The sequence below is a fragment of the Oncorhynchus tshawytscha genome, linkage group LG08, assembly GCF_018296145.1.
Source record: "Oncorhynchus tshawytscha isolate Ot180627B linkage group LG08, Otsh_v2.0, whole genome shotgun sequence".
In the NCBI taxonomy this organism is placed as follows: Eukaryota; Metazoa; Chordata; class Actinopteri; order Salmoniformes; family Salmonidae; genus Oncorhynchus; species Oncorhynchus tshawytscha.
The window spans coordinates 34,694,350-34,718,706 of record NC_056436.1 but is presented as its reverse complement, the minus strand read 5'-3'; the positions used below and the strand labels follow the sequence as shown (position 1 = coordinate 34,718,706).

Here is a 24,357-nt window from a genome sequence, read left to right as displayed (position 1 = left end):
ACAGTACAGGGCGCCGACCAGAAATACACTCCAGCCTGAGAGGGTTGGTTCATCAGAGTCAGACCTAGGGTTGCAATGGGTCGGAAACTTTCCGGAATGTTGTTGATGTTAAGCCTGGGAATTTTGCTTAAATTCATCAAAAAAGTTAGCTTATAACAGTGAACATTTTTTGTGGGATACACAAGGCAATTCTAGGTCTTGTGGCATATTTTGGTTAAACTATCCCGGATTCAATGGAATTGCAACCCTCTGCATGCAAAGTCCATTCTTCCATCACATGTGCAGTGCACTCTTGCATCACATGTGCAGCCGATTCAAGATTTTGCACACTAATGAGATGCTATTGAGCCCACACTACTACACTGTCTGAGCCAAGGACTACATGCTTTCTGGTTTTGATTACAATACTGGGTGGGGTGAATATATTTTATATGACATACATCATTTTTTGTTAACTAGTAAATAGTAGCCTACAGCAAAGTGTGTTTAAATCATTTATAACTTGTTAATTTCAGCTAATGCGTTTTTTGCTACCATGTGGGTTTTAGCTTGCTTGAGCCTGAAGCTTGAAACTAACTGAGGCGTGTTAATATATTCCATATATGTTTATCTTACAAAATGAGTTGTTTAGTCTAACTGCTTAACTATTAACTTAACTATATCTGTACATGGAATTGTATTTGGGTTTTTTGTTACTCATTTTTTTAATGCCACGGGCACTATCTGATGTGTGGAGACATTTCACTGCAGCTAATGTAGAAGGAAAAGCTGTGTACATTTGCAAATACTGTGCCAAATCATATGTGAAGAACGCAACAAAGATGCAGAATCATCTGGCCAAGTGCATAAAGTTCCCTCAGCGCTCACAACAAGCAACCTCTGACAAAAGTCCCTCTACTTCTAGAAAATGATGAACCAGACACCTTATCGATAGCAACAGCTCACGGTCCTCCTGGAATCAGAAGTTTTTTTTTTACTCAATGGAGGAACGTAGTCAGAGAAATGCTGATGAGTGTCTTGCTCTAGCTGTGTATGCAACTGGTTCACCTCTGATGCTCACAGGCAATGTGTATTGGAAGAGATTTCTGAATGTTTTTCGCCCAGCATACACCCCTCCAACCAAACATGCTGTATCTACTCATTTGCTGGATGCAGAGTTCAACAGACTTCAAGTGAAGGTCAAGCAAATCATAGAGAAAGCAGACTGTATTGCAATCATCTCTGATGGGTGGTCGAATGTTGTGGGCAAGGAATAATTAACTACATCATCGCCACCCCTCAACCAATATTCTACAAGAGCACAGACACATTGCAGATGAGCTGAAGGCAGTCATCAATGACCTTGGACCACAGAAGGTATTTGCACTGGTGACAGACAATGCTGCGAACATGAAGGCTGCTTGGTCTAAAGTGGAGGAGTCCTACCCTCACATCACATCCATTGGCTGTGCTGCTCATGCATTGAATCTGCTCCTCAAGGACATCATGGCACTGAAACCAATGGATACACTCTGCAAACGAGCCAAGGAAATGGTTAGGTATGTGAATGATCATCAAGTTATAGCAGCAATCTACGTCACTAAGCAAAGTGAGAAGAATAAGAGCACCACATTGAAGCTGCCCAGCGACACCTGTTGGGGTGGTGTTGTCATCATGTTTGACTGTCTCCTGGAGGGGAAGGAGTCTCTCCAAGAAATGGCCATATCACAGTCTGCCGATATGGACAGCCCCATCAAGAGTATCCTCCTGGATGATGTATTTTGGGAGAGAGTGGTAAGCAGCCTGAAACTACTGAAACCTATAGCAGTAGCCATTGTACGGATTGAGGGAGACAATGCCATCCTGTGATGTTCAGACTCTGCTTGCAGATGTAAAAGAAGAAATTCGTAATGCCCTGCCCACTTCACTGTTGCTCCAAGCAGAGGAAACTGCAGTTCTGAAACACATAAAAAAAGCATGAAGACTTCTGCCTGAAGCCCATACAAGCATGTTGGACCCCAAGTATGCTGGCAAGAGCATCCTGTCTGGTGCAGAGATCAACAAGGCCTATGGTGTCATCACTATCGTGTCTCGTCACGTTGGCCTGGATGAGGGCAAGGTTCTTGGCAGTCTGGCGAAGTACACTTCCAAGCAAGGGCTTTGGGATGGAGATGCAATATGGCTGTGGTGCCAACATATCTCATCAGCCACCTGGTGGAAGGGACTTTGTGGATCTGAGGCGCTTTCCCCTGTTGCCTCAATCATCCTCCAAATCCCACCAACATCAGCCGCCTCAAAGTGCAACTGGTCCTTGTTTGGGAACATATACACCAAAGCACGCAACAAGCTGACCAATACAAGGGTTGAAAAATTGGTGGCCAGCCGGGCAAATTTGAGGCTTTTTGAGCCTGACAACGAGCCAGCCTCAACAAGGTTGGAAAGTGACAGTGAAGATGAGGCCTCAGAATCTGATGTTCAAGGGGTGGACATTGAGGAGGTCCAGGGAGAAGACATGGAAGCCTGAGAGGAAGACAATCAAAGCTTTAGTTCCTAGACTAACATTTTTAGGAGATGCGATGGATCATTGGGGATCATTCAATATTCCCTTTCTTCTGTTGTTCAGTGAAATCACCCCATGTGAAGAGTCAACTCATTTAATTAAAGTTCAATTCGTAACTAAATAGCTTTTTTTTCTATTGTAAGGATTTAATCATTTGCAACCCCAGTCAGACCCTACCAGAACAGACAGAAAGACGTTGGGAGAGAAGAGAAACACTGGTATCTACATGGAGCTATTAAGAAAGCAACACACTGTATTTACATCAACCTATAGTAATGAAACAACTGGAGTGATCCTCTAACACGGGCAAACCTGCATCGTGATTAGTTTAGCTTTAGCCTGATCCCAATGTCAGCGAGTCGAAAGCTTCTCTTTGACAAATGCACATCCAAAAGCCCCACAATCTAATCACTGCTCCTAATCTAATAATTTTTACATTTACATTTTAGTCATTTAGCAGACGCAAGGGCACAGACACATTTTTCACAGAGTCAGCTTGGGGATTCAAACTAGCAACCTTTCCATTTGTGGCCCAACACTGCTCCCCGCTAGGCTACCTGCCGCCCCGCGGCCTGCTTTGGCAAAGCTGCACTCCAAAAGTGACTTTCTGAAAGCATTTTATGTGTCAGCTCCATACTGCCCTTTGGAAGAAGAAGCATGGTATTATTTACTAATGAGCTTGGACTATCTCCTTGGCTGAAATTACTTTAGAGGTTGAGTTGCTGGACAGGGTTGGGTCCGGGACTGCTGCCCACTGTTCTGCCCAGGTGTGGGTGAAGGAACAAGGGGCAGATGAGCCGGCTGTCATTACCCACATTGGCAGGCTTCACTGTGCTATGAGCCTGTGAGATAGTGAAGTTCAGCTCTGATAAGTTTAGCCCTGGTCGTAAACCTTTCATCAGCTCAGCAGGCTACAGGAAGAGCAGCTCTCACCTTGCCAGGGAGAGAGGAAACCAACCAACCCTGACCTAGCCTGAACGAAACCCTGCACGTCTACTCTGTATCTTCATCACGGCTGACTTTAGGCACGCGCTGATTGAATTTTCAGCGTTTATCTTGAGTGTTTCAGGCAATAAAACGATAACGGCTGTGTAAACATTGATTCATGTTAGGGCTGTTCAAGCTAGATGAGTTTGACACATAGGTGAGCAGTGTTGGCCATTCCGTCTAATGAATTAGCAATCACCAGTCAAGTAGACACTGCTGAGATACTGAAGAGAAAGGGAGAGTCTACAATGGAGTTCTGTGTGTCGTCATCCATTACTCAAGAAGAAGCTGGCAAGTTGAAAACAGTCCAAAGTCAGAATCTATATCTGTAAAGCCTCTGCTGTGTAAAAATAGCTGCCAGCCACCACAGAAAAGGCGAGAAAAAAAACGAGATAAAGATGTGCTGGTAAGTATTACAGAGAACATGGACAGAGTGAGAGGAAGAACAAAGCAGATGCTATTTTAACTAGAGGTCATGGCCATTTCTAGATGTCACCTCGCTCGCACATACTGTTCTCTCGGTCACTTCCTGACTGGGGCCTGTGACGGATGGTGTGATATGGCATGATGTCACCGTTGCCATGGTGTCGAGGCTTCTGTTGTTCAGCCTACCATGTCTTTAGAGAACATACATAAAAATGTATGGAAATGGACTGGATTCTCTGCACTTGATTATTATTCCCCAATTTGCCTACGTACACTGACAGACTGCCTTTCACTATTTACATGACGACCATGGATGAGTCAACGGCGCAATTCGCAATGTAAACTCTCTCTCTTGTCTTGTCAAATGCACACACCACATTCTCTAAGTTGGTGACTAAAGATAGATGATGTTAGTGGCGACATTTCAATGGTTCCCCCAGTGGGAAGTCATTACTGCAGTATAATACTAATAATAACTGTTTAACAGATGGGCTCTATTTCTACACGTGATAAAGTTATGGAATGTCAAACCTGTCTCCCAGCCAAAACAACCAGCTCAAGCATTCCAGATGGCCATGACACATCTTTAGAACAATTCAATAAGACCAGAGTTAGCGGGACAGGAACACCGCTAACAAGGGCTTATTTTATGTGGTCCGTATTATTCTAAGAGCCCATTGGATTCAAGTTCAGAGGACTGTAGCGAGTAGTGACTGTTCATTAGAATGTACGAGGAGGGAAACGATGGCTTGTTCACTAAGGGGCCACCAGACTCCCAGACAGACACTTTCTTCCATTCTCTGCCAGATTGTGGGGTGTGGTCAATAATGTATATAAAACCCTGGATTGCTGTTGCTATGTATTGGCCAATGAGAGGCTTTGAAGCCACCGGTCGGCCATATTGGCACTCCCCAAAAGAAGCAGTTTTCTATCGGAATGAATGGAATTCTACAAGTATTCCAATTAAAATGTTTCAAGGACAAAATAACATCTATTTGAGTATTTTTGTTGTTGTAGTGTGGATCAAAAAATGATACTTTAAGGATGTTTAAACATGTTTAACTCACATAATAATTAAGGTGTTTGTAATATAATAAATGTAGCAAAAACAAATGCCGACATTAATAAATGCATATCTATAGTTTCCAGAACATTTCTTACATTAGTGGGGGACTGCCAAGATGGAGGTGCGGTGGCTTCAAAACAGTGCCCCCCTGTCCGTCATCTAGTGACATTTGTAGCTTCACGCCCTTTGATCCGATACTCCGACACCAATTACACTGTCAACTGACAGGGCCTTGTTTAAGTCACTCTCTCCATGATTTTACTGTAGGAGCCTTCTCTCTAAAAGAGCATGTATTCTCCCCATCTCTGTTTCTGTCTCTCCTATCATCCATTTCTTGCTTTCTATCCATCAGTCTCTTTCTGCTATGTCAAAGCCTCCGAGAACATGAGTTAGATTGTCAGCATGTCCAGTCAGTCTGCCTGATAGCTTGTAGGAATCAGAGGGGGAAAGGGAGTGCACTGCACATGAGCACAACATACGCACACACACAGAAATCCCTCCCTGGGGTTCCCAAATCTCCGACATGTCATTTTATTTGCGAGAGGGGGACAGGGACTGTTGACAGTGGGGAAAGCCAAGGAGTCATACACACCACAGTCCACAATGACATTGCTTGTCACAGTGCACACACACAAGTCCCTCCTCCCCCTGCTGACCTATTTCCCAGCCATAATGCCAGATCACAGAGCATCATGGGTAAAATCTGTGAGTATAATAACATAAACAACCCCCTATTTGGAATCCCAACAGTTGATTTGCTCCAATCTGTCGACCAGAGATGGAAATGAGATTGGCTGAATAGATTTGGATTGAGCGGGATAAAGATGAGAGATAAACAGCCTTGTTTGTGGGCTTTCGAGCGTGGGATGATGAGGGGAGGAACAATGTTTGTCTATCCTAACAGATCTTGCACAGCACCTTATCAGGAACACCTCTGGAGAGAGATGTAGAGAGAGAGAGAATTGGTATACAGAGGGAGAAAGAGAAAAGAGAGCGACGCTCTGACCCTACCCTGCCCTTGCCTAAACCAATTACCAATGTTGATGATTGCCATAACACACCATGATACCACTGGTCATCATAATTCCCCAGAGATTGATTGGGATAGTTTATCCATCTAGTTTGCCAGGCTGACAGTTGAGCCGTTGTTTACAGCTGAAATACGTTGCAGGATATAAGACGACAGCTGAAACACCAGGCTACTATGAGTGGAGAGCTGGAGAGGCTGGCACTGCCACGCACAGCTGCAATACCGTGTTCTGGGTTTCCCAGGGTGAGTCAGCCAAAGATGGGTCACTGTTCGGCCATCCTCTGTGGAGATGGTTGTCCTTCTGGAAGGTTCTCCCATCTCTGCAGTACTTCACCGATCAGGCCTTTATGGTAGAGGCGCCAGGCGGAAGCCACTCCTCAGTAAAAGGCACATGAGAGCCCGCCTGGAGTTTTCCAAAAGACAACGAAAGAGAAACAAGATTCTCTGATCTGATGAAAAGATTGAACTCTTTGGCCTGAATGCCAAGTGCCACATCTGGAAGAAACCTGGCACTATCCCTATGATGAAGCATTGTGGTGGGAGTATCATGCTGTGGGGATGTTTTTCAACGGCAGGGACTGGGAGAATAATCAGGATCGAGAGAAAGATGAATGGAGCAAAGTACAAAGAGATCCTTGATGAAAACCTGCTCCAGAGCGCTAAGGACCTCAGACTGGACTGGAAGGTTCACCTTCCAACAGGGCAATGACCCAAAGCACACAGCCAAGACAACGCTGGAGTGGCTTCAGGACAAGTCTCTGAACGTCCTTGAGTGGCCCAGTCAGAGCCCGGACTTGAACCCGATTGAACATCTCTGGAGACCTGAAAATAGCTGCGCAGCGACGCTCCCCATCCAACCTGACAGCTTGAGAGGATCTGCAGAGAGGAATGGGAGAAACTCCCGAAATACAGGTGTGCCAAGCTTGTAGCGTCATACCTTAGAAGACTCGAGGCTGCCAAAGGTGCTTCAACAAAGTACTGAGTAAAGAGTCTGAATACTTATGTAAATGTGATATTTCTAAAAAAACAGTTTTTGCTTTGTCATCATGATGTATTGTGTGTAGGTTGAATGAGGAAATAAACAATTTAATCAATTTTAGAATAAGGCTGTAACGTAACAAAATGTGGAAAAAGTCAAGAGGTCTGAATACTTTCCAAATGCACTATATACTCAGAACAAAAATATAAATGTAACAATTTCAATGATTTTTTCTGAGTTACAGTTCATGTAAGGAAATCAGACAATTGAAATAAATGAATTAGGCCCTCATCTATGGATTTCACATGACTGGGAAGGGGTGCAGTCATTGGTGGGTCTGGGAGGGCATTGGCCCACCCACTTAACAGCCAGCCCCACCCACTAAGGAGCCAAGCTCAGCCAATCAGAATGGGTTTTCCCCACAAAAGGGCTTATTACAGAAACACTCCTCAGTTTCATCAGCTGTCTGGGTGGCTGGTCTCAGACAATCCCCGCAGGTGAAGAAGCCAGATGTGGAGATCCTTGGCTGGCATGGTTACACGTTGTCTGCGGTTGTGAGGCCGGTTGGACGTACAGCCAAATTCTCAAAAAATAAGTTGGAGGTGGCTAATGGTAGAAAAATTTACATTCAGTTCTCTGGCAACAGCTCTGGTGGACATTCTTGCATTCAGCATGCCAATTGCACGCTCCCTCAAAGCTTGAGACATCTGTGGCATTGTGTTTTGGGAAAAAAAATCACATTTTAGAGTGGCCTTTTACTGTCCCCAGCACAAGGTGCACCTGTGTAATGATCATCCTGTTTCATCAGCTTCTTGATATGCCACACCTGTCAGGCGGATGGATTATCTTGGCAAAGGAGAAATGCTCACTAAATGGATGTACACAAATTTGTACACAAACTTTGAGAGAAATAAGCTTTTCTTGCATCTGGAAAATGTCTGGGATCTTTTATTTCAGCTTATGAAACCAACATTTTACATTTCTGTTCAGTATATGTGGTAATGAAGGCAATACATAAGCCATATTAAGATGACCAGGGTCTGAGTTTGAGGGTTTTCAATGACATGATGGCCATAAGTAGGTTTGGAAATGATTGAGTGGAGAATGGCTTACCATGTGGCTCTGTGATTGGGTGGATCCGTACATGGTGATGCCATTGGTTGGCGTGATGGGCTGCGGCGTGTCCAATTGGACAAAGCCTCTTCTGTCGATGAGACTGAAGAGAGAGAGAAATATCTGAGGAAACCATTCAATGATATTAATAATATTGTAGATCCCTTCCTTAACTAACGCCTTATATAATATCTGTGTTTCGGAGAATGCAGATGCAATCAAGGAATCCAGACATTAAAACAGGATATTAAAATGTTTTATTGGACTTAGTAGAATCAAGAAAACAATTCTAACTGATTTTACAGGGTCCTACCTCCTCGACAAATGAATCAGGCATAGGTCCAAGTCTACTTCAATACTGTACTTTGAAGCAATGCTGAAACTGTATATTTATTTTGCAGTGATCCTGCCGAAACTACATTTATTTGTATTTTATTTAACTAGGCAAGTCAGTTAAGAACAAATTCTTATTTACAATAACGGCCTGCCAAAAGGACTCCTGCGGGGATGAGGGCTGGGTTTAAAAAATAAATAAAAAATTAAATATAGGATTAAAACACACATGACGAGACAACACTACACAAAGAGAGACCTAAGATGACAACAACATGTGACAACTCTGCATGGTAGCAACAAAACATCACAACATTATGGTAGCAACAACATGACAACAACATGGCAGCAGAACACAACATGGCAGCAGAACAAAACAGGGTAAAAATATTATTGGGCACAGACAACAGCATAAATGTCAAGAAGGTAGAGACAACAATACATCACACAAAGCAGCCACAACTGTCAGTAAGAGTGTCCATGATTCTTATAAACACAGATTTTGTGAATGAAATGCTTTGATTTCCTTGAATACTCTCATTTCAAATCCTTGGCAGATATCCTTACACAATGTAACTCAACGTTAAGAGGATGCAGAATACACATGAAATTCCTTTCAGAGAGTCAAATATTGTGAAAGAAGAGGGCCTAATCTACACAGCTGCCACAGACAGACACCAGGGAACCCCAGAAGGGGAGACTTGGGCCCTGCCTAATGTCTCACTCTGTATGCAGGCGCTCCTCCTGGTAGTCAATCATTGAGGTCGTGCAAAGATCAGTGGAGTGAATCATTATTTCTGTTCGATCACTACCGTTGCTAGGCTGAGACATGGCTGGTTAGGCAGGAACCTGCTGAGGTTAAGCAACAGGTTTGTCATAGTGTGTATGTGTGTGTGTGTTTGTATAAGGGTGTGTGTGGTTATGTGTAAGCACAGAGAAGTCATGAGCAAGCCGTGTGTGATAACATCCAGGGGCCGTGTGATGATATGAAACAGTGACACAGATCAGCTCTAACGGAATACAAACAACTCTTCCAGTGGAAACACAGCTCTGAGGGAGGCCTGTGTGTGTGTGTGTGTGTGTGTGTGTGTGTGTGGGTAATCGGTAACAGAGAGCCTGTTGACTCTGAGAAATGGAGTCTCTTACAGGAATTCAATGGAGGTGAACTGAAGAAGAGAAACAGACACACACACACACACACACACACACACACACACTCCACCCCCTTGCCCACCACCTGCCCATAGAGGATCTCCCCCTGCCAACCAGTAGAGTCATTACCAGTGAGCAATGCTGTGGGCAGTGGAGGGTGGGTTGGGACTCTCACACAGAGAGCAGTAAAACACACTGACAACCCCTGGGCTAAAAGCCTCCTTAACCACTCTGGCCTGTTAATTCCATTCCTCCCTAGTCTGTACATGTGTTTTCCTAAGGAGAGACTTTCTCACTGTTAATGACCTGCTACTGACGCACTGTACCATGCCTTTATGCGTGTCCAAAATGGCACCCTAATTCCCTATATAGGGCCCTACTTTTGACTGGAACCCTATGCCTAAGCTCTGGTCAAAGTAGCGCACTACATTGGAAATAAGGTGCCTTTTGAAATGGAGCCTTAGAGTTAACACAGAGGGACATCAGAGACTGTAACGTTCTCTGCTTCACGGAAACATGGCTAACTGGAGAGACGCAATCCGCGGTGCAGCCAGCGGGTTTCTCCACGCATCGCGCCGACAGAAACAAACATCTTTCTGGTAAGAAGAGGGGCGGGGGCGTATGTCTTATGGCCAACGTGACATGGTGTGATGAAAGAAACATACAGGAACTCAAATCCTTCTGTTCACCTGATTTAGAATTCCTCACAATCAAATGTAGACCGCATTATCTACCAAGAGAATTCTCTTCGATTATAATCACAGCCGTATATATCCCCCCAAGCAGACACATCGATGGCTCTGAACGAACTTTATTTAACTCTCTGCAAACTGGAAACGATTTATCCGGAGGCTGCATTCATTGTAGCTGGGGATTTTAACAAGGCTAATCTGAAAACAAGACTCCCTAAATTTTATCAGCATATCGATTGCGCAACCAGGGGTGGAAAGACCCTGGATCATTGTTACTCTAACTTCCGCGACGCATATAAGGCCCTGCCCCGCCCCCTTTCGGAAAAGCTGACCACGACTCCATTTTGTTGATCCCTGCCTACAGACAGAAACTAAAACAAGAAGCTCCCACGCTGAGGTCTGTCCAACGCTGGTCCGACCAAGCTGACTCCACACTCCAAGACTGCTTCCATCACGTGGACTGGGAGATGTTTCGTATTGCGTCAGACAACAACATTGGCGAATACGCTGATACGGTGTGCGAGTTCATTAGAACGTGCGTTGAAGATGTCGTTCCCATAGCAACGATTAAAACATTCCCTAACCAGAAACCGTGGATTGATGGCAGCATTCGTGTGAAACTGAAGGCACGAACCACTGCTTTTAATCAGGGCAAGGTGTCTGGTAACATGGCTGAATACAAACAGTGCAGCTATTCCCTCCGCAAGGCTATCAAACAAGCTAAGCGCCAGTACAGAGACAAAGTAGAATCTCAATTCAACGGCTCAGACACAAGAGGTATGTGGCAGGGTCTACAGTCAATCACGGACTACAGGAAGAAACCCAGCCCAGTCACGGACCAGGATGTCTTGCTCCCAGGCAGACTAAATAACTTTTTGCCCGCTTTGAGGACAATACAGTGCCACTGACACGGCCTGCAACGGAAACATGCGGTCTCTCCTTCACTGCAGCCGAAGTGAGTAAGACATTTAAACGTGTTAACCCTCGCAAGGCTGCAGGCCCAGACGGCATCCCCAGCCGCGCCCTCAGAGCATGCGCAGACCAGCTGGCCGGTGTGTTTACGGACATATTCAATCAATCCCTATACCAGTCTGCTGTTCCCACATGCTTCAAGAGGGCCACCATTGTTCCTGTTCCCAAGAAAGCTAAGTTAACTGAGCCAAACGACTACCGCCCCGTAGCACTCACATCCGTCATCATGAAGTGCTTTGAGAGACTAGTCAAGGACCATATCACCTCCACCCTACCTGACACCCTTGACCCACTCCAATTTGCTTACCGCCCAAATAGGTCCACAGACGATGCAATCTCAACCACACTGCACACTGCCCTAACCCATCTGGACAAGAGGAATACCTATGTGAGAATGCTGTTCATCGACTACAGCTCGGCATTCAACACCATAGTACCCTCCAAGCTCGTCATCAAGCTCGAGACCCTGGGTCTCGACCCCGCCCTGTGCAACTGGGTACTGGACTTCCTGACGGGCCGCCCCCAGGTGGTGAGGGTAGGCAACAACATCTCCTCCCCGCTGATCCTCAACACTGGGGCCCCACAAGGGTGCGTTCTGAGCCCTCTCCTGTACTCCCTGTTCACCCACGACTGCGTGGCCATGCACGCCTCCAACTCAATCATCAAGTTTGCGGACGACACAACAGTGGTAGGCTTGATTACCAACAACGACGAGACGGCCTACAGGGAGGAGGTGAGGGCCCTCGGAGTGTGGTGTCAGGAAAATAACCTCACACTCAACGTCAACAAAACTAAGGAGATGATTGTGGACTTCAGGAAACAGCAGAGGGAACACCCCCATCCACATCGATGGAACAGTAGTGGAGAGGGTAGCAAGTTTTAAGTTCCTCGGCATACACATCACAGACAAACTGAATTGGTCCACTCACACAGACAGCATCGTGAGGAAGGCGCAGCAGCGCCTCTTCAACCTCAGGAGGCTGAAGAAATTCGGCTTGTCACCAAAAGCACTCACAAACTTCTACAGATGCACAATCGAGAGCATCCTGGCGGGCTGTATCACCGCCTGGTATGGCAACTGCACCGCCCTCAACCGTAAGGCTCTCCAGAGGGTAGTGAGGTCTGCACAACGCATCACCGGGGGCAAACTACCTGCCCTCCAGGACACCTACACCACCCGATGCTACAGGAAGGCCATAAAGATCATCAAGGACATCAACCACCCGAGCCACTGCCTGTTCACCCCGCTGCCATCCAGAAGGCGAGGTCAGTACAGGTGCATCAAAGCTGGGACCGAGAGACTGAAAAACAGCTTCTATCTCAAGGCCATCAGACTGTTAAACAGCCACCACTAACATTGAGTGGCTACTGCCAACACACTGTCAATGACACTGACTCTACTCCAGCCACTTTAATCATGGGAATCGATGGGAAATGATGTAAATATATCACTAGCCACTTTAAACAATGCTACCTTATATAATGTTACTTACCCTACATTGTTCATCTCATATGCATACGTTGATACTGTACTCTATATCATCGACTGCATCCTTATGTAATACATGTATCACTAGCCACTTTAACTATGCCACTTGGTTTACATACTTATCTCATATGTATATACTGTACTCGATATCATCTACTGTATCTAGCCTATGCTGCTCTGTACCATCACTCATTCATATATCCTTATGTACATATTCTTTATCCCCTTACACTGTGTATGACAGTAGTTTTTTTGGAATTGTTAGTTAGATTACTTGCTCGTTATTACTGCATTGTCGGAACTAGAAGCACAAGCATTTCGCTACACTCGCATTAACATCTGCTAACCATGTGTATGTGACAAATAAAATTGGATTTGATTTGATTTGATTTGAACCACACAGTCAAGCCACAGAGGAGCTGCTGCGTGTCGTGTTGTCTCATCAGAGAGGGGAAAACTGGACTGTAAAGGGGAGATAGAGCCTCCACCACAGAGAGAGTGTGTAGAACCAGAGCCTCCACCACAGAGAGAGTGTGTAGAACCAGAGCCTCCACCACAGAGAGAGTGTGTAGAACCAGAGCCTCCTCCACTTTGAGCCAGCAGCATACCACCCTGCATAACACTGCTTGCTTGCTTCTGAAGCTAAGCAGGGTAGTTCCTGGATGGGAGACCAGATGCTGCTGGAAGTGGTGTTGGAGGGCCAGTAGGAGGCACTCTTTCCTTTGGTAAAATAAATAAATATCCCAATGCCCCAGGGCAGTGATTGGGACACTGCCCTGTGTAGGGTGCCGTCTTTCAGATGGGACGTTAAACAGGTGTTCTGACTATCTGAGGTCATTAAAGAGCCCATGGCACTTATCGTAAGAGTAGGGGTGTTAACCCCGGTGTCCTGGCTAAATTCCCAATATGGCCCTCAAACCATCACGGTCACCTAATAATCCCCAGTTTACAATTGGCTCATTCATCCCCCTCCTCTCCCCTGTAACTATTCCCCAGGTTGTTGCTGCAAATGAGAACGTGTTCTCAGTCAACTTACTTGGTATAATAACGGATAAATAAATAAAATAAACAGAGAGTGTGTGTAGAACTAGAGCCTCCACCACAGAGTGTGTAGAACCAGAGCCTCCACCACAGAGAGAGTGTAGAACCAGAGCCTCCACCACAGAGAGAGTGTAGAACCAGAGCCTCCACCACAGAGAGAGTGTGTAGAACATGAGGAGAGGCATGTTGGGAGTGGGAAGCAGAGCCTCCACCACAGAGAGAGTGTGTAGAACATGAGGAGAGACACGTTGGGAGTGGGAAGCAGAGCCTCCACCACAAAGAGTGTGTAGAACATGAGGAGAGACACGTTGGGAGTGGGAAGCAGAGCCTCCACCACAGAGAGAGTGTAGAACATGAGGAGAGACACGTTGGGAGTGGGAAGCAGAGCCTCCACCACAGAGAGAGTGTGTAGAACATGAGGAGAGACACGTTGGGAGTGGGAAGCAGAGCCTCCACCACAGAGAGAGTGTAGAACATGAGGAGAGACACGTTGGGAGTGGGAAGCAGAGCCTCCACCACAAAGAGTGTGTAGAACATGAGGAGAGGCAGGTTGGGAGTGGGAAGCAGAGCCTCCACCACAGAGAGAGTGTGTAGAACATGAGGAGAGGCATGTTGGGAGTGGGAAGCAGAGCCTCCACCACAAAGAGTGTGTAGAACATGAGGAGAGACACGTTGGGAGTGGGAAGCAGAGCCTCCACCACAGAGAGAGTGTGTAGAACATGAGGAGAGACACGTTGGGAGTGGGAAGCAGAGCCTCCACCACAGAGAGTGTGTAGAACATGAGGAGAGACACGTTGGGAGTGGGAAGCAGAGCCTCCACCACAGAGAGAGTGTGTAGAACATGAGGAGAGACACGTTGGGAGTGGGAAGCAGAGCCTCCACCACAGAGAGAGTGTGTAGAACATGAGGAGAGGCAGGTTGGGAGTGGGAAGCAGAGCCTCCACCACAGAGAGAGTGTGTAGAACATGAGGAGAGACACGTTGGGAGTGGGAAGCAGAGCCTCCACCACAGAGAGAGTGTGTAGAACATGAGGAGAGACACGTTGGGAGTGGGAAGCAGAGCCTCCACCACAAAGAGTGTGTAGAACATGAGGAGAGACACGTTGGGAGTGGGAAGCAGAGCCTCCACCACAGAGAGAGTGTGTAGAACATGAGGAGAGACACGTGGGGAGTGGGAAGCAGAGCCTCCACCACAGAGAGAGTGTGTAGAACATGAGGAGAGGCATGTTGGGAGTGGGAAGCAGAGCCTCCACCACAGAGAGAGTGTGTAGAACATGAGGAGAGACACGTTGGGAGTGGGAAGCAGAGCCTCCACCACAGAGAGTGTAGAACATGAGGAGAGACACGTTGGGAGTGGGAAGCAGAGCATCCACCACAGAGAGAGTGTAGAACATGAGGAGAGACACGTTGGGAGTGGGAAGCAGAGCCTCCACCACAGAGAGTGTGTAGAACATGAGGAGAGACACGTTGGGAGTGGGAAGCAGAGCCTCCACCACAGAGAGAGTGTAGAACATGAGGAGAGACACGTTGGGAGTGGGAAGCAGAGCCTCCACCACAAAGAGTGTGTAGAACATGAGGAGAGGCAGGTTGGGAGTGGGAGGCAGAGCCTCCACCACAGAGAGAGTGTGTAGAACATGAGGAGAGGCAGGTTGGGAGTGGGAAGCAGAGCCTTCACCACAGAGAGTGTGTAGAACATGAGGAGAGACACGTTGGGAGTGGGAAGCAGAGCATCCACCACAGAGAGAGTGTGTAGAACATGAGGAGAGACACGTTGGGAGTGGGAAGCAGAGCCTCCACCACAGAGAGAGTGTAGAACATGAGGAGAGACACGTTGGGAGTGGGAAGCAGAGCCTCCACCACAGAGAGAGTGTGTAGAACATGAGGAGAGGCATGTTGGGAGTGGGAAGCAGAGCCTCCACCACAAAGAGTGTGTAGAACATGAGGAGAGACACGTTGGGAGTGGGAAGCAGAGCCTCCACCACAGAGAGAGTGTGTAGAACATGAGGAGAGACACGTTGGGAGTGGGAAGCAGAGCCTCCACCACAGAGAGAGTGTGTAGAACATGAGGAGAGACACGTTGGGAGTGGGAAGCAGAGCCTCCACCACAGAGAGAGTGTGTAGAACATGAGGAGAGACACGTTGGGAGTGGGAAGCAGAGCCTCCACCACAGAGAGAGTGTGTAGAACATGAGGAGAGGCATGTTGGGAGTGGGAAGCAGAGCCTCCACCACAGAGAGAGTGTGTAGAACATGAGGAGAGGCATGTTGGGAGTGGGAAGCAGAGCCTCCACCACAAAGAGTGTGTAGAACATGAGGAGAGACACGTTGGGAGTGGGAAGCAGAGCCTCCACCACAGAGAGAGTGTGTAGAACATGAGGAGAGACACGTTGGGAGTGGGAAGCAGAGCCTCCACCACAGAGAGAGTGTGTAGAACATGAGGAGAGACACGTTGGGAGTGGGAAGCAGAGCCTCCACCACAGAGAGAGTGTGTAGAACATGAGGAGAGACATGTTGGGAGTGGGAAGCAGAGCCTCCACCACAGAGAGAGTGTGTAGAACATGAGGAGAGACACGTTGGGAGTGGGAAGCAGAGCCTCCACCACAAAGAGTGTGTAGAACATGAGGAGAGACACGTTGGGAGTGGGAAGCAGAGCCTCCACCACAGAGAGAGTGTGTAGAACATGAGGAGAGGCATGTTGGGAGTGGGAAGCAGAGCCTCCACCACAGAGAGTGTGTAGAACATGAGGAGAGACACGTTGGGAGTGGGAAGCAGAGCCTCCACCACAGAGAGTGTGTAGAACATGAGGAGAGGCATGTTGGGAGTGGGAAGCAGAGCCTCCACCACAGAGAGTGTGTAGAACATGAGGAGAGGCACGTTGGGAGTGGGAAGCAGAGCCTCCACCACAGAGAGAGTGTAGAACATGAGGAGAGACACGTTGGGAGTGGGAAGCAGAGCCTCCACCACAAAGAGTGTGTAGAACATGAGGAGAGGCACGTTGGGAGTGGGAAGCAGAGCCTCCACCACAGAGAGAGTGTAGAACATGAGGAGAGACACGTTGGGAGTGGGAAGCAGAGCCTCCACCACAAAGAGTGTGTAGAACATGAGGAGAGACACGTTGGGAGTGGGAAGCAGAGCCTCCACCACAGAGAGAGTGTGTAGAACATGAGGAGAGGCATGTTGGGAGTGGGAAGCAGAGCCTCCACCACAGAGAGTGTGTAGAACATGAGGAGAGACACGTTGGGAGTGGGAAGCAGAGCCTCCACCACAGAGAGAGTGTGTAGAACATGAGGAGAGGCATGTTGGGAGTGGGAAGCAGAGCCTCCACCACAGAGAGAGTGTGTAGAACATGAGGAGAGGCATGTTGGGAGTGGGAAGCAGAGCCTCCACCACAGAGAGAGTGTGTAGAACATGAGGAGAGGCATGTTGGGAGTGGGAAGCAGAGCCTCCACCACAGAGAGAGTGTGTAGAACATGAGGAGAGACACGTTGGGAGTGGGAAGCAGAGCCTCCACCACAGAGAGAGTGTGTAGAACATGAGGAGAGACACGTTGGGAGTGGGAAGCAGAGCCTCCACCACAGAGAGAGTGTGTAGAACATGAGGAGAGGCATGTTGGGAGTGGGAAGCAGAGCCTCCACCACAGAGAGAGTGTGTAGAACATGAGGAGAGGCATGTTGGGAGTGGGAAGCAGAGCCTCCACCACAGAGAGTGTGTAGAACATGAGGAGAGACACATTGGGAGTGGGAAGCAGAGCCTCCACCACAGAGAGAGTGTGTAGAACATGAGGAGAGACACGTTGGGAGTGGGAAGCAGAGCCTCCACCACAGAGAGAGTGTGTAGAACATGAGGAGAGACACGTTGGGAGTGGGAAGCAGAGCCTCCACCACAAACAGTATGTAGAACATGAGGAGAGACACGTTGGGAGTGGGAAGCAGAGCCTCCACCACAGAGAGTGTGTAGAACATGAGGAGAGGCATGTTGGGAGTGGGAAGCAGAGCCTCCACCACAGAGAGAGTGTGTAGAACATGAGGAGAGGCATGTTGGGAGTGGGAAGCAGAGCCTCCACCACAGAGAGAGTGTGTAGAACATGAGGAGAGACACGTTGGGAGTGGGAAGCAGAGCCTCCACCACAGAGAGAGTGTGTAGAACATGAGGAGAGACACGTTGGGAGTGGGAAGCAGAGCCTCCACCACAGAGAGAGTGTGTAGAACATGAGGAGAGACACGTTGGGAGTGGGAAGCAGAGCCTCCACCACAGAGAGAGTGTGTAGAACATGAGGAGAGGCATGTTGGGAGTGGGAAGCAGAGCCTCCACCACAGAGAGAGTGTGTAGAACATGAGGAGAGACACATTGGGAGTGGGAAGCAGAGCCTCCACCACAGAGAGAGTGTGTAGAACATGAGGAGAGACACGTTGGGAGTGGGAAGCAGAGCCTCCACCACAGAGAGAGTGTAGAACATGAGGAGAGACACGTTGGGAGTGGGAAGCAGAGCCTCCACCACAGAGAGAGTGTGTAGAACATGAGGAGAGACACGTTGGGAGTGGGAAGCAGAGCCTCCACCACAGAGAGAGTGTGTAGAACATGAGGAGAGACACGTTGGGAGTGGGAAGCAGAGCCTCCACCACAGAGAGAGTGTAGAACATGAGGAGAGACACGTTGGGAGTGGGAAGCAGAGCCTCCACCACAAAGAGTGTGTAGAACATGAGGAGAGACACGTTGGGAGTGGGAAGCAGAGCCTCCACCACAGAGAGAGTGTGTAGAACATGAGGAGAGGCATGTTGGGAGTGGGAAGCAGAGCCTCCACCACAGAGAGAGTGTGTAGAACATGAGGAGAGGCATGTTGGGAGTGGGAAGCAGAGCCTCCACCACAGAGAGAGTGTGTAGAACATGAGGAGAGACACGTTGGGAGTGGGAAGCAGAGCCTCCACCACAGAGAGAGTGTGTAGAACATGAGGAGAGACACGTTGGGAGTGGGAAGCAGAGCCTCCACCACAGAGAGAGTGTGTAGAACATGAGGAGAGGCATGTTGGGAGTGGGAAGCAGAGCCTCCACCACAGAGAGAGTGTGTAGAACATGAGGAGAGGCACGTTGGGAGTGGGAAGCAGAGCCTCCACCACAAAGAGTGTGTAGAACATGAGGAGAGACACGTTGGGAGTGGGAAGCAGAGCCTCCACCACAGAGAGAGTGTGTAGAACATGAGGAGAGACACGTTGGGAGTGGGAAGCAGAGCCTCCACCACAGAGAGAGTGTAGAACATGAGGAGAGACACGTTGGGAGTGGGAAGCAGAGCCTCCACCACAGAGAGAGTGTGTAGAACATGAGGAGAGACACGTTGGGAGTGGGAAGCAGAGCCTCCACCACAGAGAGAGTGTGTAGAACATGAGGAGAGACACGTTGGGAGTGGGAAGCAGAGCCTCCACCACAGAGAGAGTGTGTAGAACATGAGGAGAGACACGTTGGGAGTGGGAAGCAGAGCCTCCACCACAGAGAGTGTGTAGAACATGAGGAGAGACACGTTGGGAGTGGGAAGCAGAGCCTCCACCACAGAGAGTGTGTAGAACATGAGGAGAGGCATGTTGGGAGTGGGAAGCAGAGCCTCCACCACAGAGAGTGTGTAGAACATGAGGAGAGACACGTTGGGAGTGGGAAGCAGAGCCTCCACCACAGAGAGAGTGTGTAGAACATGAGGAGAGACACGTTGGGAGTGGGAAGCAGAGCCTCCACCACAGAGAGTGTAGAACATGAGGAGAGACACGTTGGGAGTGGGAAGCAGAGCCTCCACCACAGAGAGAGTGTAGAACATGAGGAGAGACATGTTGGGAGTGGGAAGCAGAGCCTCCACCACAGAGAGTGTGTAGAACATGAGGAGAGGCACGTTGGGAGTGGGAAGCAGAGCCTCCACCACAGAGAGAGTGTAGAACATGAGGAGAGACACGTTGGGAGTGGGAAGCAGAGCCTCCACCACAAAGAGTGTGTAGAACATGAGGAGAGGCACGTTGGGAGTGGGAAGCAGAGCCTCCACCACAGAGAGTGTAGAACATGAGGAGAGACACGTTGGGAGTGGGAAGCAGAGCCTCCACCACAGAGAGTGTGTAGAACATGAGGAGAGACACGTTGGGAGTGGGAAGCAGAGCCTCCACCACAGAGAGAGTGTGTAGAACATGAGGAGAGGCATGTTGGGAGTGGGAAGCAGAGCCTCCACCACAGAGAGAGTGTGTAGAACATGAGGAGAGACACGTTGGGAGTGGGAAGCAGAGCCTCCACCACAGAGAGAGTGTGTAGAACATGAGGAGAGACACGTTGGGAGTGGGAAGCAGAGCCTCCACCACAGAGAGTGTGTAGAACATGAGGAGAGACACGTTGGGAGTGGGAAGCAGAGCCTCCACCACAGAGAGAGTGTGTAGAACATGAGGAGAGACACGTTGGGAGTGGGAAGCAGAGCCTCCACCACAGAGAGAGTGTGTAGAACATGAGGAGAGACACGTTGGGAGTGGGAAGCAGAGCCTCCACCACAGAGAGAGTGTGTAGAACATGAGGAGAGACACGTTGGGAGTGGGAAGCAGAGCCTCCACCACAAAGAGTGTGTAGAACATGAGGAGAGACACGTTGGGAGTGGGAAGCAGAGCCTCCACCACAGAGAGAGTGTGTAGAACATGAGGAGAGACACGTTGGGAGTGGGAAGCAGAGCCTCCACCACAGAGAGAGTGTGTAGAACATGAGGAGAGGCATGTTGGGAGTGGGAAGCAGAGCCTCCACCACAGAGAGAGTGTGTAGAACATGAGGAGAGACACGTTGGGAGTGGGAAGCAGAGCCTCCACCACAGAGAGAGTGTGTAGAACATGAGGAGAGACACGTTGGGAGTGGGAAGCAGAGCCTCCACCACAGAGAGTGTGTAGAACATGAGGAGAGACACGTTGGGAGTGGGAAGCAGAGCCTCCACCACAGAGAGAGTGTGTAGAACATGAGGAGAGACACGTTGGGAGTGGGAAGCAGAGCCTCCACCACAGAGAGAGTGTGTAGAACATGAGGAGAGACACGTTGGGAGTGGGAAGCAGAGCCTCCACCACAGAGAGAGTGTAGAACATGAGGAGAGACACGTTGGGAGTGGGAAGCAGAGCCTCCACCACAAGAGTGTGTAGAACATGAGGAGAGACACGTTGGGAGTGGGAAGCAGAGCCTCCACCACAGAGAGAGTGTGTAGAACATGAGGAGAGGCATGTTGGGAGTGGGAAGCAGAGCCTCCACCACAGAGAGAGTGTGTAGAACATGAGGAGAGGCACGTTGGGAGTGGGAAGCAGAGCCTCCACCACAGAGAGAGTGTGTAGAACATGAGGAGAGACACGTTGGGAGTGGGAAGCAGAGCCTCCACCACAGAGAGAGTGTGTAGAACATGAGGAGAGACACGTTGGGAGTGGGAAGCAGAGCCTCCACCACAGAGAGAGTGTGTAGAACATGAGGAGAGGCATGTTGGGAGTGGGAAGCAGAGCCTCCACCACAGAGAGTGTGTAGAACATGAGGAGAGGCATGTTGGGAGTGGGAAGCAGAGCCTCCACCACAAAGAGTGTGTAGAACATGAGGAGAGACACGTTGGGAGTGGGAAGCAGAGCCTCCACCACAGAGAGAGTGTGTAGAACATGAGGAGAGACACGTTGGGAGTGGGAAGCAGAGCCTCCACCACAGAGAGTGTGTAGAACATGAGGAGAGACACGTTGGGAGTGGGAAGCAGAGCCTCCACCACAGAGAGAGTGTGTAGAACATGAGGAGAGACATGTTGGGAGTGGGAAGCAGAGCCTCCACCACAGAGAGAGTGTGTAGAACATGAGGAGAGACACGTTGGGAGTGGGAAGCAGAGCCTCCACCACAGAGAGAGTGTGTAGAACATGAGGAGAGACACGTTGGGAGTGGGAAGCAGAGCCTCCACCACAAAGAGTGTGTAGAACATGAGGAGAGACACGTTGGGAGTGGGAAGCAGAGCCTCCACCACAGAGAGAGTATGTAGAACATGAGGAGAGGCATGTTGGGAGTGGGAAGCAGAGCCTCCACCACAGAGAGAGTGTGTAGAACATGAGGAGAGGCATGTTGGGAGTGGGAAGCAGAGCCTCCACCACAGAGAGAGTGTGTAGAACATGAGGAGAGACACGTTGGGAGTGGGAAGCAGAGCCTCCACCACAGAGAGAGTGTGTAGAACATGAGGAGAGACACGTTGGGAGTGGGAAGCAGAGCCTCCACCACAGAGAGAGTGTAGAACATGAGGAGAGACACGTTGGGAGTGGGAAGCAGAGCCTCCACCACAGAGAGAGTGTGTAGAACATGAGGAGAGACACGTTGGGAGTGGGAAGCAGAGCCTCCACCACAGAGAGAGTGTAGAACATGAGGAGAGGCAGGTTGGGAGTGGGAAGCAGAGCCTCCACCACAGAGAGAGTGTAGAACATGAGGAGAGACACGTTGGGAGTGGGAAGCAGAGCCTCCACCACAAAGAGTGTGTAGAACATGAGGAGAGACACGTTGGGAGTGGGAAGCAGAGCCTCCACCACAAAGAGTGTGTAGAACATGAGGAGAGACACGTTGGGAGTGGGAAGCAGAGCCTCCACCACAAAGAGTGTGTAGAACATGAGGAGAGACACGTTGGGAGTGGGAAGCAGAGCCTCCACCACAGAGAGAGTGTGTAGAACATGAGGAGAGGCATGTTGGGAGTGGGAAGCAGAGCCTCCACCACAGAGAGAGTGTGTAGAACATGAGGAGAGACACGTTGGGAGTGGGAAGCAGAGCCTCCACCACAGAGAGAGTGTGTAGAACATGAGGAGAGGCATGTTGGGAGTGGGAAGCAGAGCCTCCACCACAGAGAGAGTGTGTAGAACATGAGGAGAGACACGTTGGGAGTGGGAAGCAGAGCCTCCACCACAGAGAGAGTGTAGAACATGAGGAGAGACACGTTGGGAGTGGGAAGCAGAGCCTCCACCACAGAGAGAGTGTGTAGAACATGAGGAGAGACACGTTGGGAGTGGGAAGCAGAGCCTTCACCACAGAGAGAGTGTAGAACATGAGGAGAGACACGTTGGGAGTGGGAAGCAGAGCCTCCACCACAGAGAGAGTGTGTAGAACATGAGGAGAGGCATGTTGGGAGTGGGAAGCAGAGCCTCCACCACAGAGAGAGTGTGTAGAACATGAGGAGAGGCATGTTGGGAGTGGGAAGCAGAGCCTCCACCACAGAGAGAGTGTGTAGAACATGAGGAGAGACACGTTGGGAGTGGGAAGCAGAGCCTCCACCACAGAGAGAGTGTGTAGAACATGAGGAGAGACACGTTGGGAGTGGGAAGCAGAGCCTCCACCACAGAGAGAGTGTGTAGAACATGAGGAGAGACACGTTGGGAGTGGGAAGCAGAGCCTCCACCACAGAGAGAGTGTGTAGAACATGAGGAGAGGCATGTTGGGAGTGGGAAGCAGAGCCTCCACCACAGAGAGAGTGTGTAGAACATGAGGAGAGGCATGTTGGGAGGGGAAGCAGAGCCTCCACCACAAAGAGTGTGTAGAACATGAGGAGAGACACGTTGGGAGTGGGAAGCAGAGCCTCCACCACAGAGAGAGTGTGTAGAACATGAGGAGAGACACGTTGGGAGTGGGAAGCAGAGCCTCCACCACAGAGAGAGTGTGTAGAACATGAGGAGAGACACGTTGGGAGTGGGAAGCAGAGCCTCCACCACAGAGAGAGTGTGTAGAACATGAGGAGAGACATGTTGGGAGTGGGAAGCAGAGCCTCCACCACAGAGAGTGTGTAGAACATGAGGAGAGACACGTTGGGAGTGGGAAGCAGAGCCTCCACCACAAAGAGTGTGTAGAACATGAGGAGAGACACGTTGGGAGTGGGAAGCAGAGCCTCCACCACAGAGAGAGTGTGTAGAACATGAGGAGAGGCATGTTGGGAGTGGGAAGCAGAGCCTCCACCACAGAGAGAGTGTGTAGAACATGAGGAGAGACACGTTGGGAGTGGGAAGCAGAGCCTCCACCACAGAGAGAGTGTGTAGAACATGAGGAGAGACACGTTGGGAGTGGGAAGCAGAGCCTCCACCACAGAGAGTGTAGAACATGAGGAGAGACACGTTGGGAGTGGGAAGCAGAGCCTCCACCACAGAGAGAGTGTGTAGAACATGAGGAGAGGCATGTTGGGAGTGGGAAGCAGAGCCTCCACCACAGAGAGTGTGTAGAACATGAGGAGAGGCACGTTGGGAGTGGGAAGCAGAGCCTCCACCACAGAGAGAGTGTAGAACATGAGGAGACACGTTGGGAGTGGGAAGCAGAGCCTCCACCACAAAGAGTGTGTAGAACATGAGGAGAGGCACGTTGGGAGGAAGCAGAGCCTCCACCACAGAGAGAGTGGAACATGAGGAGAGACACGTTGGGAGTGGGAAGCAGAGCCTCCACCACAAAGAGTGTGTAGAACATGAGGAGAGACACGTTGGGAGTGGGAAGCAGAGCCTCCACCACAGAGAGAGTGTGTAGAACATGAGGAGAGGCATGTTGGGAGTGGGAAGCAGAGCCTCCACCAC

The 24,357-nt window shown here is 49.4% G+C and overlaps 1 protein-coding gene across 6 annotated transcripts in view; it reads right to left on the bottom strand.

Annotated features, from left to right (window-relative positions):
- The window catches only part of LOC112256568 (palmitoyltransferase ZDHHC14), a 139,904-nt gene that overhangs the window by 2,446 nt on the left and 113,101 nt on the right, over positions 1–24,357 (bottom strand). For all 6 annotated transcript variants that reach the window (XM_042325457.1, XM_042325453.1, XM_042325455.1 and 3 more), the window contains one exon: positions 8,141–8,243. In XM_042325457.1, coding sequence (XP_042181391.1) covers positions 8,141–8,243 — 103 coding nt within the window. The remainder of the gene's footprint in view (positions 1–8,140; positions 8,244–24,357) is intronic.